Consider the following 13,879-nt stretch of genomic DNA (forward strand, 5'->3'; position numbering starts at 1 on the left):
TCTTTTTTTATTTTTTTTTTTATTTTTTTTTTTTTTTTGTTAAAAAAATTGTTTGGAATATAATTTCATCTTTTTTTATATATATGTTTTATAAAAATATAATATACTTGTTTAATTTTTTTATGAAAAAAAAAAAAAAAACAAAAAAAAATACAAAAAATACTGAAAAATACCCTCATATATTATTATTATAATTGTAGAACATTTTATGTATTTCAACAAGAAAATTGTAACAAAACAACAGAAAACAACAAAAAAAATTAATTAAATAAAATATATACACATATTATTATTGAGGCATGTAATGGAGTCGTGCCATTAAAAACACAAATGATTGTCTTTTATTGAATTGAGAAGAAGGTCAAGAGGTCAATAATGTGGAATTCTAAATGTGTTAATTCCCGACAAGAGACATGGATTTTTTAAAGAATATTTTCCCCAGAATTATTTAGGCCTGGAGACGTGGATTTTTTAAAGAATATTTTCCCCAGAATTATTTAGGCCTGGAGACGTGGATTTTTTAAAGAATATTTTCTGAAGAATTAGGCCTAAATTAAGGCCAGAAATAAATAAAAAAATTCTTTTTATTCCGAAATCTATGCTAAAAGAGGTATCTAGTATTGCTAGAGAAATATTTGGCCTATGACCCTTAGTGAAATTTTATGGAGAATAATTTTCCCATTGACGGCAACCTTCGTAAATGATGTGTTGTGTGAAATATTGAGCAAAATTGAAGGAAAGCCCAGAAATAAATAAGGAAATAATTTCTTATTTATATTCAGAAATAAAAGCTGATTTTTAAGTTATATATTGTATAGCTAGAGAAATCTCGTGGTCGATGATCTATAGTGAAATTTTACGCAGAATATTTTTTGGATTGACTCCAACCCTCTAAAATTAAGTCTTGTGGGAAATATTGCTCAAAATTGAAAATAGGTCAGAACTCATATACAAAATAATTTCTTATTTATATTCCGAAATCTAAGCTAATTTTTAAGGGGTATCTAGTATAGCTAGACCTATGACCCTTAGTGAAATTTGATGGAGAATAAATTTTCCTTTGACTCCAACCCTCGTAAATGAAGTGTTGTTGGAAATATTGAGCTAAATTGAAAGAAGGAAATAATTACTTATATATATTCCGAAAAAATCTGATTTTTAAGTTATATATTGTATAGCTAGCGAAATCTTTTGGTCGATGACCTATAGTGAAATTTTACGCAGAATATTTATTGAATTGACTCCAATCCTCTAAAATTAAGTCTTGTGGGAAATATTGCTCATAATTGAAAATAGGTCAGAACTCATATACAAAATAATTTATTATTTATATTCCGAAATCTAAGCTAATTTTAAGGGCTATATAGAATAGCTAGAGAAATCTCTTGGCCCATGACCCTTAGTGAAATTTGATGGAGAATAATTTCTCCTTTGACTTCAACCCTCGTATACTGTCTTGTGAGAAATATTGGGCAAAATTGAAAACATTCTACCCTTCCTCAATTTCGAGGCTCTAAAAGGTTGACCCAAATACAAATTGTACCAAATTTTTTACCACATAGTAAACATAAATATAATTTCCATCCACCTCAATAATTCAATAGAAATCATATTTCCCAAATTTCAGGATTCCTCCCGGATCGGTTCACCCTAAACCAAATTTAGTACACATTAGTAAATATTTTCAAAAACTTCCTACACCCCAAACAGGGATCTTAACTAAAAATTTCAAGATTCAAGCTTTATTGGTTCACCCAACTTGTCCCAAATATAGTACCATTTAGTACTTTTGGTGCACATAAGTACAATAGTGAGCTTAACTGCAAAATTTCAAGGTTCCAGCCCTATCGGTTCATCCAAATTGTACCAAATTTAGTACTCGTGAGTACGAATTCCCAAAACTTCCTACATACCCAAATCCAACACTCCAACAGCGATCTTATTATCAAATTTCAGTGTTAGAGCTCGATCGGTTCACCCAAATTGTACCAAATTTAGTACTTTTCGTACAGATAAGTACAAATTTCCAAAACTACATAGCCCAATTCCACAATCCAACAGTGAGTTTAACTGCAAAATTTCAATTTTCCAGCTCTATCGGTTCACCCAAATCCAAATTGTACCCAACTTAGTACCATTTAGTACGATTTTTTCAAAAACTTCCTACATACTCTAATCCCACACTCCAGCAGCGATCTTATTATCAAATGTTCGTGTTAGAGCTCGATCGCAACACTTGGGTACCAAAAACCACCATCAAGAAACCCATGGTACGATCAGAAGTGTCTTAATGCTACCGATATGAAAACGTAGCGTATAGGGCAACCCTGCAGATAATAGCAACACGCAGTGCAATGGAGAATTATCGGGAGAAAAGGAGAGAGGAGAAACGTATTTTCAGAAGAACAAGAAAAACGAGAGCGTGAGCAAATCGAGATGTACAGGAAGGATTCAGAATGAATTCCGGAAATTTTACCAACGAGTAAAACACCAAATCGATGGCTTTGGTGCCACAGGCACATCCTCCTGATGCAGATGAGGCAGCTCTTGGAGTGTTCGGGAGAAAAATTCTCCGAAAGATCTAAGGGTCGATCTGCGTTGACTGTGATTATCGCCATCGAATGAACAATGAGCTGTACCACCTATTCTCGGACATCGGCATTGTTAGACGTATTGAGCTGCAGCGACTGCGTTGGCTAGGTCATGTTGTGAGAATGGATGAAGATGCCCCAGCCCAAAAGGCATATAAAAGCGAACCAGCTGATGGCTCACGCAGAAGGGGAAGGCCACGAATTAGATGGAAAGACCAAGTGGAAGACAACATTGCCGAATATGATCTTTCAAACTGAAAAAACTGCACAAAAGACCGACGCGCCTGGAAATCTTGTTTAAGCTTGGCTTATGGAAGGAAAGTTGAGTCACAAGCCAGCTAAGAAAGTAAGTAATTTCTTATTTATATTTCGAAATAAAAGCTGATCTTTAAGTTATATATTGTGTAGCTAGAGAAATCTTGTGGTCGATGACCTATAGTGAAATTTTACGCAGAATATTTTTAACATTGACTCCAACCCTCTAAAATTAAGTCTTGTGGGGAATATTGCTTATAATTGAAAAAAGGGTCAGAAATTAATATAGTAAATAATCTCATATTTATATCCCGAAATATATGCTAATTTTTGAGAGCTATATAGTATTGCTAGAGAAATGTTGTGGTCGATGACCTTTGTGCAATTTTATGGCGAATAATTTTCCCATTGACCACAACCCTCAAAACTGAAGTCATGGGGTTAATATTGATTGAAATTAAAAGAAGGTCAAAAATAAATATACAAAAAATTCTAGTTTATTATGGAAATGATTAATATTTTATTTTTATTATATAAAAAAATGTTATGTTATAAAAATTTTATATATATTTTGTCATGTATTTCGTTTTTTTTTTCTTATCAAATTAACAACAGACCTTATAACAAAAAAGAACGGAATTTCAATTTAAAAAAAATTGTATAAAAATAAAAAAAAGTAATTTGGCACTAAATGGTGTCCTAACTTCCAGCTATTACTGTTTATTGCCCTTAGCCGAGCCCTCTTCACTCTTTCGATATTCCGTATAGTCAACGTAGCCATCTTTGTTGAGATCCATGGTAGTCAGGACATAATCAATAATATCGGCTAGATTATCATCGGTATAGGTAGTGCCATCCTTTTCACCAGTTCCGGATTTCTTTTCTTTTTCCTTTTCCTGTTTGGCTTCATCAGCTAAAAATCAAATAAATAAATTCAGATGCATGGGGGGAGGGTTAATAAATGGTATTATGTCCACTTTTAAGGGGAAGACAAAAAACAAGCTAATGTGTTTACCACAACCGTACAATTAAAATATTAAAATTAAAAAAATGCCATAATATTATTTTTGTTGTTGTTTTTCTTTTTTGTTTTCATTAAAATGTCATTTATTGTTGTATTATTCCTTTTTTCATCATCTTGTTATTCGTGTTCATATAATTTCTTTTGTTCGCTTTGCAATTCTGTTGCAGGTGTGTGTGAGTGTTCTTTTTTTTACAAATTTCTTCTTAAACTGAGCTTGGTTTTTGTTGTTGTTGTAATCAGTCATTTTGTTTTAACAATTGTTCTCTTACGCAAAAAGGGAATTGGAAGTACTATAACTTTTTTAAAATTCTATAGTAAAAATAAATGAATTATAAAAGAAAGAAACAATAATATTTTTTTAAATAGAAAAAATGAAGATGCCAATTTGGAATTGCGTTTTTGTCAACATATATAGAGATAGGGAATAAACTCTTTTTTTTTTCTTGGAGATTCTTAAGAAGGATGGGGAGAAAAAAACAAATCATAATATAGTACATGACAAATAATAGCCTAAAAGAAAAAAATTTCTTAAAAAAAAAATTAAATAAAAATATTTAAAAAATTAAAAAAAAAAACAACACTAATGGCCACCAGATTGTGCTTGTTGCTGCTGCTGTTGTTGTTGTTGCTGTTGTGATTTCTGTTGGGCCCTCATAAACTCTGGGTAATCTATGTAACCATCTTTCGACGAATCATCCATTTGTAAGATGGGATCAATTAAAGCTACCAGTTCTTCATCTGTGAAAATTTTCTCCTCCACATGAGGCTGTTGGCCATCATGTCCTTCCTTGCTTCCTTGTTCTGTGGCAGCATGTTGGTGGTGTTATTGCAGTTGTTGTTGTTAATGATGAGTAGTAGTTTTGTAATCCACCGTTAACCATTTTGTTTATATTTAACCAAATACCATTTTAAAGATGAGCAGGCGCATAGGCACACACACATATATAAGCATTATGCGTGAAAATTGTTGATGAATTAAAAGTAGTGATGATGATGCATTTTAATGCGTAGTGGAATTATATGAAAGTAAAAAAAGAAGACCACAACAATTACGTATTACAAAATGTTTAGGGTTTTTTCTAAACTTAAATAAAATGGTATTTTTGTAGCTCTTTGCTTGGAATGACATTCGAACAGAACAAAGTGCAAACATATATTGGAAATTTTCGAAATGTGATTTTTTTAAAATTTGTATTTTAAAAAATTTTATTTTGTTTTTAAATATATAAAGCCGACTCTGAAAAATTATTTAAAAAAATCCTAATGTATATTTTTATTTGTATCCCACTTTTCAAAACAGGATAGGCTTGCAATAAAAACAATACTTTTTTAGAAAAAGTGAATCATTTCAGGTCGCTAAAAAATGGCTATCTCTTAAATATTGGCATATAAAACGTATTGCATTAGGTCATCAGCCGTTATGAAACTACATCGTTCTCAGATATCAGTGTTTTCTATAATTTTGTTTCAACCGATAATTCTCTAATTTGAATTCCTGATATTAATTCTGCATTGCAAAAAAAAAATCACATTTCGAAAAAAAAATCGAACACATAATACCAAATCCAAAAAAAAGTATATCTTACCATGCCAATGAATAAGGGATTTAATTAATTCACAACCATCCAATTTATTATTATTATCGGAATCGTGCATTTTGAAATAATGGAATTGTAATTCAGCTTCGGACATTTTGCTAGTATCGATAGGTACGTGCAAATGTTCTTGAATGTGTCTGAAAAGAAAAAGAAACAATAATGAGAACATCATAATAAAATAAATTTTCTAAATTAAGTTGAAATCAATTTTTAACCAGTAAGGAAAGTAGTAAAGTCGGACTGGGCCAACTATATTATATCCTCCTCCACTATGGGTATATCCCACATACGTATTCTAACAGAAGTCGCCTTTTCGAAGGCGAAACTGAAACTGAAAGTAGAGGCTTTGGTGCTCCATTAACATAAAATCGGGCAAAAATATCTAACTATATCTAAATCTGAACCAATTTTCACGAAACTCTCCTCACATCATTCTAGACTCAATTCAGTACGCTATGCCAAATTTCGTGCAAATCAAAAGAAATATAGAGGCTTTAGTGCTCCATTAACATAAAACCGGACGAAAAAATATATGGGAGCTATATCTAAATCTGAACGGATTTTCACGAAACTTAACACACATCATTCTAGACTTTATTCAGTACGCTATGCCAAATTTCGTGCAAATCAAAAGATATGTAGGGACTTTGGTGCTCCATTAACATAAAATCGGACGAAAATATATATGGAAGCTATATATAAATTTGAACCAATTTTCAGGAAACTTAACACACATCATCCTATATGTTAGTCAGTACGCTATGCAAAACTGAGTGCAAATCAAAATATATGTAGGGACCTTGGTACACAATTTACCTTAAAACGGATGAAAATATATATGGGAGCTATATCTAAATCTGAACCGATTTTCACTAAACTTAACACGCATCATTTTAGACCTAATTCATTAAGTTGTGCCAAATTTCGTGCAAATCAAAAGAAATATAGAGGCTTTAGTGCTCCACTGACATAAAATCGGACGAAAAAATATATGGGAGCTATATGTAAATCTGAACCGATTTTTAGACCTAATTCATTACGTTGTGCCAAATTTCGTGCAAATCGTATAGGGACTTTGGTGGACCATTTACCTTAAATCGGACGAAAATACATAGGGGAGCTATATCTAAATCTGAACCGATAGGTAGGGTTCGTCCTTGGGCCAAATAAATGATCTATTCCAAATCGAAATCGGATGATAAATGCGACATGTTCTTTGTTTACAATTTAACATCAACAGACAGACGGATGGACGGACATGCATAAATGGACTCAGAAAGTGATTCTATGAATATACTCAAAATATATCGATTCTTTTTGCCTGTTACAAACATATGTACCAATACATAATACCCTTAACCACAGTGTGGTGAAGGGTATAAAAATATTTCTAAAAAATTCTAACAAGTATTCCAATTTGAAAAAATATTTAGAAAAACTACCGCTTACTGATGAATTTGAATAATTTTAATAAATTAAAAAAAATGTATATTCCCTTAAAAGCCTAAACTGATTATTTTGAGGAGTTTCAAAAGAAATGAAAACATAAACGAGGATATAAAAACGATTAAATAGATACAAATTCAAATGAAGTAGCCACGCTTGGCTTAAAAACTATTTTTGCCACCAAAACTAACTATAAATAATAATAATAAGACATAATGCCGTTTGGCACCGTGTGTGTCTCAGGTAAAGTAATACGTATGCCCAACTATTTTAATAATATAAATAATTTAATAACATAATTTGGTCATTTTAAATGTCAACTTGTAGTTGGTGGTCATTTCAAGAAATGAGAAAGACATTTCCTGTTTGTGTATTTTGTTTATTGTAATGGTCAATGGCACCGATTATATTGGCCACAAATAGTGATGTGTTATTGTCATATACATAGCTTATCTATTTTGCTTGATAAGAAGGAATATTTTTTATTAATAATATGTTATTGATAAACGTATGGCGTTGTATTGGTATTTGTGTACTTGGACAAATTGTTATCTATCTGCAAAATCACATAGATTTGTTTGTAAAAAACATATATTTTAGTGGGACTAAATATTAGCGTTTTTTCGACAGGTTTAAATTCTAGATGAATTCCAAATGAATACGATATTTCAATTCCAGAAAGGTTCACGATAACTAGTTATTAATTTTTTAATTATTCCTAATTTATATTTGGAATAATTAAAATGTCTTTGTCTCAATTCTGGAGTTTATGGATGAGGGAGACAATATTTAACCTGTCTCACACACAGTCTGACAACTGCGCAAGTAATATTGTCGATTCAATTAGGTTCTTAGGAATTCCTATTTTACGTAAGATTCTCATCGTATATTTCTTAATTCCACATTCAATATGGTAAAAATTCCCGTCGCCTGGTTAATGGACTTACTCTTTTTCATGTTGAATATTAGCAGCATTTAAAACTTGTCCATGATTAGCGTGATGACCACCATGGCCTTGAGGAACTTGTTGGTGTTGTACAGGCACTTGTTGTTGTTGCACTGGAACTTGTTGAACTGGTACTTGCTGAACGGGTACTTGTTGAACAGGTTGTTGCATATGGACTTGTTGTTGCTGTTGTACCGGTACCTGTTGGTATTGGACTTGCTGCTGCTGTTGATGTTGCTAAATCAAAGAAAAATCATAATTATGGACCAATTACAATCAAAATTTAAGACATTCCACTTACATATTGTTGTGGATTAACACCTGGTGGTAAATGATTGGGATGTACTTGTTGTTGTTGATATTGTGGTGGATGCTGTGGGTGTTGTTGTTGATGCTGCACAGGTTGTTGCTAAACGCATTTAAAAAATATATAATTAATATAATTTAACACATGTTTGAAAAAAACATTAATATTTTTCAAATCTTCACATCCATTGTTTCTTACATAGTGCTGTGGATTAACACCGGGAACAACACGCTGGGCATTAACACTAGCCCCAGCCAACAAACACAGGGCTATAATAATCTTTAACATAATTACAATATTTATCGTAGAGATTATATTAAAAATATTTTTTTAAAAATACAGTAGCGGATTTCTTTGGCACAATCTGCTATTCTATAAAAAATATACTACTGACACGTCAAACTAAGAAAATCCACACGAATACAAAAACAAATAAAACAAACAAACACGTCTACACAGGTGGGTATGTTCAGTTAGAAATGAATTTGTTGAAATTAGTGCTAAGCATGGATTAAGTAACGCATGTAACGTAACGGATAAGCACTGCAATGGTATGTCATTGTCAAGGCACAATACTGCGTTTACATACGTATATTGTGCAAGGTTAACCATAACGTGGCTTCAAAAATAAATAATAATAAATATTTCATGACGTATTTCTTTTATTATAAAGTTTAAACGTTTACGTTATGTAAATAACCTCCTGCAGATTTTGAGGCAATTTTCAACTACTTTTTGACACATATTGGGCAAAAACTTGCCGAATGTTGACATAGTAACAATGTTGAGGACATAGTAACATAGAAGGGAATGAGATAGCCGACGAGCTTGCTCTCTCAATCGTCCAATATTCCGATTGAGAGATCTGTGCAACCATCCATTGGCTATTTCATTGGCAAAATCCGCGTTTTCTACTGCGAGGTAGGTGGTAACAGATGGTCGAGAGAACCTGGTTGAAGAATCTCTATCTGGCCTGAATTCTCTCGCCGAAGAACTTAATAATAAGAGAGATTAAAATCATTGTGGGGATCAAAACACGTCACTGCAGGATTAAATCTTTCATTTAGAAATCGGACTCTAGCGGAGAGGATTACTGTCGTCTATATGAGCTAGAAACAATTGAATATATCCTCTGTAGATGTCCATGGCTGAGCGGCAGAAAACATAAACAGTTTGAAAGGTATGAAATTGATAATCTAGCTATCTTCTCTAAAATAGATCCCAATCAGATGCTAGGCTTTGTCAAAAATCTGGCATGGCTAAAATAACCATCTCTAGGCTCTCCTCTCTTCCACTCTGACTTTTTTCCCGTTTTCTTTTCAGGTATAAAGGATGATCACAATGGACAATAGTCTCCGAGTGGACGGTTGTTACTAAAGCATTATCTCCATAAATTTCGCTTAGACCGATAAAAACAGCCTATTGGTGCCAAATAGCATGTTCTTGGTGACCAATTAATATCGCCACGATGAGAAATTACTTGGCCAAGAAATGTCTCCTGCAATATAGCCGTATTCGATCAAGCTGTGTGGCATGTGGCAATGATGCATTTGCACGGTCTGAAGCCGCATTGGTATGATCCAATAATGTCATTGATCATCGATCAGTCGTTCACAGATCCCGCTGGATAGCACTTTATAATCACTGGGAAGGAGATTATTCCTCTATAGTTGGCACATATCGTCTTGTCTCTTTTTTTGTGCACGGGACACAGGATGCTGAGGTTCCAATTATTGAGCATGCATTCCTCCAGACAAATTGTACTAATCAGCTGGTATATGCTCCTGACCAGCATCTGCTCACTAGTATTGAATATTTCAGTTGGTAACCCATTGGAAATGACAACATAAATTACGATTAGATGGTGATTTAATGTAAATTTCTCCAAAATTTCCTACAAATCTCCTGTACTTAAATACACGTTACAGCAACGTACCAACTTGTCATGCTATACGTTTTCTACTAATTAAGAATATGATAGTGTTTGTTTTTTCATGTTCTCCTATTATGGGGTCACACTGAACATACTCATTTGAAAATTATAGTTGACAGTTGTTTTTCTTTTACCGTGTATAATTTTTATTTAATTTTCTTTCGTTTACTTACAAATTATTAGTTTTCTTTTTTATTTATTAAACAAATATTGAATTTTCTTTAAAAATATAAAAGAATGGTGAGTGATTGTTATTTGGATAATGTAGAAAAACAAATTCCTCTGCAGATTCTTATCTATTCTGTCGATGAAATCATTGACTAAATGCAACAGATAATAGTTATTATCATAAAAATAATTGTTTTTGTTTGTCGTTTTAGGCTCGCTACTTCAAGGAACAAGATATCGATGGTAAGTTATAGAAAAAGTTTTCAAATTGTTTTAACAATAACAATGATGACACAGTATACCAAATAGGAAAATTGAATATGGTTGTTAGGTGAAAGTTAGTGACATTGCGACATTATTGTGTGCCACCACCAACAATCACCACCTGTTTGTTTATTATGCTTACATATTGTATACATTTTAAACTAATTTGATTTTTCTCTATTGTCTGTTTTAGAATTCCGTGAATGCTTCTATTTGTTTGCTCGTTCCGGTCAAATTACAACATTGGATGAGTTGACCGTTATTATGAGATCGTTGGGTTTATCGCCCACCATACAAGAGCTGGTTGGCTATTTGAAAAAGAAAAATGGTAAAATGAGTTTTGCCGATTTCCTGGAAATCATGCATCAACACACCAAAGTGGAGAATTTACCTGACGAAGTAATTGCCGCCTTTAAGGCATCAGATACACACAATACTGGTTTAATTCCAGCACGTCAATTGCGTAATTTATTACAAACATGGGGTGAAGGTTTATCGGTTAGAGAGGTATGTTGTGTGTATAGTTACCATTAATATGTGCTACAAAATTATTTTATATTTCTCTTTAAAGGTTGATAACATCTTCCGTGAGGCTAATGTTGGCAACAACAGCATGGTACGTTATACGGATTTTGTTAAGATCGCATGTGCTCCAGTTCCCGATTACTATTGAATGCACAAAATGATCTGTAATCTACTGTCCAATATTATATACATTCCAAGTTCAAGCAGCTTTTTATTTTTTAAAAAAAAGTATATAAAAAAGTATATAGCTTTTAATTTATACCGTATATATTCAAGTATTTATATTCATTTTGAGAAGTTTTACTATTTATTTAAAGTATTTTTCTTCTAGATATTTATATTCAGATATTTTCAAATAACATATTTAAAAAAATATATTTAAAAATAATTGGATTTTTTTATTTCAAATTTAAGAATCGTCTATACCCAGTAAATATGTAATTATTTCGCAATCTGTGAAGAAATCTCGGACGAGTTCAATGAAGTCGAAGTAAAATTTTTTATTTTTTGAACAAGCCCGAGTTTTAAAGAAACATTTTAAGCAGGATGTTATATTTCAAAGTTGTATAGACGTGGTCATCTATAGAAATTAGAATGTTTGCTAAAAAATCAGAACGATATTCTCTTTAGAACTTTCAGATAAATTCGGTACGAATTCAAAAGAAAATTTTCCTGATAGTCCTAATTCGGAGAAAATTTTCGATATCCTTTTTGGAAGACCTCCTATTCATAGAAGATCTTTAGGAGGCCCTCCATTCCATAGAAAACATTTATAAGGTCCCCTATTCCATAGAAGATCCTAAGAGGGTCCTCCAATCCAAAGAAGACATTTAGAATCCAAAGAATATTTGGAAGGTCTTCTATCCATAGAAGACCCTTGGAAGGTCTTCTATCCATAGAAGACCCTTGGAAAGTCTTGTATCCATAGAAGACCCTTGGAATGTCGTCTATCCATAGAAGGTCTTCTATTCATAGAAAACCCTTGGAAGGTCTTCTATTCATAGAAGACCCTTGCAAAGTCTTCCATTCACAGATGTCTTTTTGAAGATTGTCTTCTATCTACAGATCTTTAGGTCATCTATCCATTGAAGACCTTTAAAAGGACTCCTATCCACTGAAGACTTAGCGGGTCTTACATCCACAAAAGACTACCAAGACATTCGATAGAAGACCTTTGGAAGATCTTCTATCTATAGAAGACCCTTCTATTTATGGAAGACCTTTGGAAGGTCTTCTATCCATAGAAGACACTTGGAAGGTCTTCTATCCATAGAAGACCCTTGGAAGGTCTTCTATCCACTTTTTTCTATCTCAAAAAGTTTTACATGTCTCTTTTCGCCAGAAGGTTCTTTATTCCTTCCAGAGAATCTTTCCTAATGATCTTCAAATGAAAAAAATGTGTTTTTAAATTTTAGTCATCTTTTTTTATTAAAAAAGAATAAGCTTGTATCATACATCGATAAACGTGATGTACTTTGGGTGTTTAGTTGGCAATGGTGACCTCAACTTCTACGCCAGGTTCAATGTTGATGGAGGTGATCTTCTTGACGATCTCAGAGGGAGAATGCAAATCGATGATACGCTTGTGGATTCTCATCTACAAATCAAAAAAGAAGAAAAAACATTTGTTAACATACGCCATCAAAAGAAAAATATTTAGAAACAAATTTGAAGTTGCAATTGTAAAACTCTGAGAGCCATAAGGAAGTTGGCAATCTTCCAAAGGGACTATGAGAGTTCGTTTGATCTAAGCAAATCACATAGATACTGGCCAAAGGAAAAAATAGCAGGCCCCAAAAGGACTTGTACACTAAAGCCGATATCAGATTTGCCAAACAAATTTGGCTTTTCTAAAAATATATATATGTTGATAACTTACCTGGAAACGATCCCAAGTCTTGGAACCTTCACCACAAGGAGTCTTACGGGTGGTGATGCGCAAAGTTTTGGTTGGCATGCGTACGGGACCCTAGAAAAATAAGAAATATGATTATTTTAAAACTTTCACACTAGAGCATATCTTAGCATTTCAATTAGTCTTTTGTTGTTGTAACTTGAATCATAAAAATACTTCCAATCCGTAAAAAAATTAAACTGGAATTAATGTCCAATTCAAGTTAAGGTTTTCTATAGCATTTAATATGACTAGATTAAGTTTTTTAAAGAAACAAAACCTCCAGGTAAATGCATACTCTACATACAACTACACATATCCCAACAACTTACCTTGACACGCAAGTTTTGGTTCTTGGCGCCATTGATCAAATCACGGCACACATTTTCCAAGGAGCGAACATTCCTGGAGGTCAAAGTGATACGGATGCGATGAACCGAGGAGGAATCAGCACCTTGGGGTTTCTCAATATCTTTGCCAGTAGCAGCCTATAAATAATCGACAAAAAAGAAAAAAAAAAAGTGAGGTTAGGTATTATTGTACACGTGTGTATAGGAATCAGACATAAAAAACACGAATCATATTTACCCATTGGGAGAAATATATATTCTCACGTTGGATTGTGTATTAATTGGATTTCTGGGATATTGATAATTACCATTTTATGTAGAAATCTGGTCGAGGTATTCAAATCTTCCAATTATTTTGAGCAGCGCTGAACCAGAGTTCTAGCCAGTGATACAGTAAAAAAAGAAATGGACGAGTTTTTCGTTTAGGGATAAGTAAGTCGATTTTCGACTAATCGATTTATCAGCTTTTTGTATTGAAAAATCGATATCGACTTTTGATCTATGAGAAAATCGCAAAGTGAACTTTTCTTTATAGTACGTTTACATTATACCAGATTTCGTTAACCCAGTGAGTTTGA

General features: G+C 32.8%; 3 protein-coding genes across 3 annotated transcripts; 1 reads left to right on the plus strand and 2 right to left on the minus strand.

Moving 5' to 3' along the window:
* Window positions 1–4,433: 4,433 nt before the first annotated feature.
* Window positions 4,434–8,488, minus strand: LOC133328181 (putative mediator of RNA polymerase II transcription subunit 12). Its single transcript, XM_061536737.1, has 5 exons — window positions 8,366–8,488; window positions 8,162–8,269; window positions 7,862–8,085; window positions 5,457–5,605; window positions 4,434–4,671 (listed from the first exon to the last, which is right to left on the minus strand). Exons 1-5 carry the CDS (start codon window positions 8,453–8,455, stop codon window positions 4,451–4,453), a joined length of 792 nt encoding a protein of 263 aa, XP_061392721.1. The 5' UTR covers window positions 8,456–8,488; the 3' UTR covers window positions 4,434–4,450.
* Window positions 8,489–9,635: 1,147 nt separating this feature from the next.
* LOC133328201 (calmodulin-like protein 4) lies at window positions 9,636–11,220 on the plus strand. The gene is made up of 4 exons (XM_061536756.1): window positions 9,636–9,740; window positions 10,481–10,511; window positions 10,726–11,039; window positions 11,104–11,220. The coding sequence occupies exons 1-4, from the start codon at window positions 9,636–9,638 to the stop codon at window positions 11,203–11,205; spliced, it is 552 nt and encodes a 183-aa protein (XP_061392740.1). The 3' UTR covers window positions 11,206–11,220.
* Window positions 11,221–12,539: 1,319 nt separating this feature from the next.
* On the minus strand, window positions 12,540–13,727 carry LOC133328189 (small ribosomal subunit protein uS10). The gene is made up of 4 exons (XM_061536742.1): window positions 13,610–13,727; window positions 13,284–13,439; window positions 12,937–13,026; window positions 12,540–12,654 (listed from the first exon to the last, which is right to left on the minus strand). The coding sequence occupies exons 1-4, from the start codon at window positions 13,610–13,612 to the stop codon at window positions 12,541–12,543; spliced, it is 363 nt and encodes a 120-aa protein (XP_061392726.1). The 5' UTR covers window positions 13,613–13,727; the 3' UTR covers window position 12,540.
* Window positions 13,728–13,879: the final 152 nt, after the last annotated feature.

Source organism: Musca vetustissima, unplaced genomic scaffold, assembly GCF_032173495.1.
Source record: "Musca vetustissima isolate MV318-11 ecotype Yass unplaced genomic scaffold, APGP_CSIRO_Mvet_v1 utg327, whole genome shotgun sequence".
NCBI lineage: Eukaryota > Metazoa > Arthropoda > Insecta > Diptera > Muscidae > Musca > Musca vetustissima.

Excerpts from the sequence above, each read along its gene's own strand:
- LOC133328181 (XM_061536737.1), bottom strand. The coding sequence starts at position 8,455 with ATGTTAAAGATTATTATAGCCCTGTGTTTGTTGGCTGGGGCTAGTGTT. Across the intron at positions 8,270-8,365 it reads GTGTTAATCCACAGCACTAT|CAACAACCTGTGCAGCATCA; the intron begins GTAAGAAACAAT and ends AAATGCGTTTAG. Across the intron at positions 4,672-5,456 it reads ATCCCTTATTCATTGGCATG|AACAAGGAAGCAAGGAAGGA; the intron begins GTAAGATATACT and ends ATGCTGCCACAG.
- LOC133328201 (XM_061536756.1), top strand. The coding sequence starts at position 9,636 with ATGAGAAATTACTTGGCCAAGAAATGTCTCCTGCAATATAGCCGTATT. Across the intron at positions 9,741-10,480 it reads CACGGTCTGAAGCCGCATTG|GCTCGCTACTTCAAGGAACA; the intron begins GTATGATCCAAT and ends TTGTCGTTTTAG. Across the intron at positions 10,512-10,725 it reads CAAGGAACAAGATATCGATG|AATTCCGTGAATGCTTCTAT; the intron begins GTAAGTTATAGA and ends TGTCTGTTTTAG.
- LOC133328189 (XM_061536742.1), bottom strand. Across the intron at positions 13,027-13,283 it reads ACCAAAACTTGCGTGTCAAG|GGTCCCGTACGCATGCCAAC; the intron begins GTAAGTTGTTGG and ends TTATTTTTCTAG. Across the intron at positions 12,655-12,936 it reads AGACTTGGGATCGTTTCCAG|ATGAGAATCCACAAGCGTAT; the intron begins GTAAGTTATCAA and ends TTTGATTTGTAG.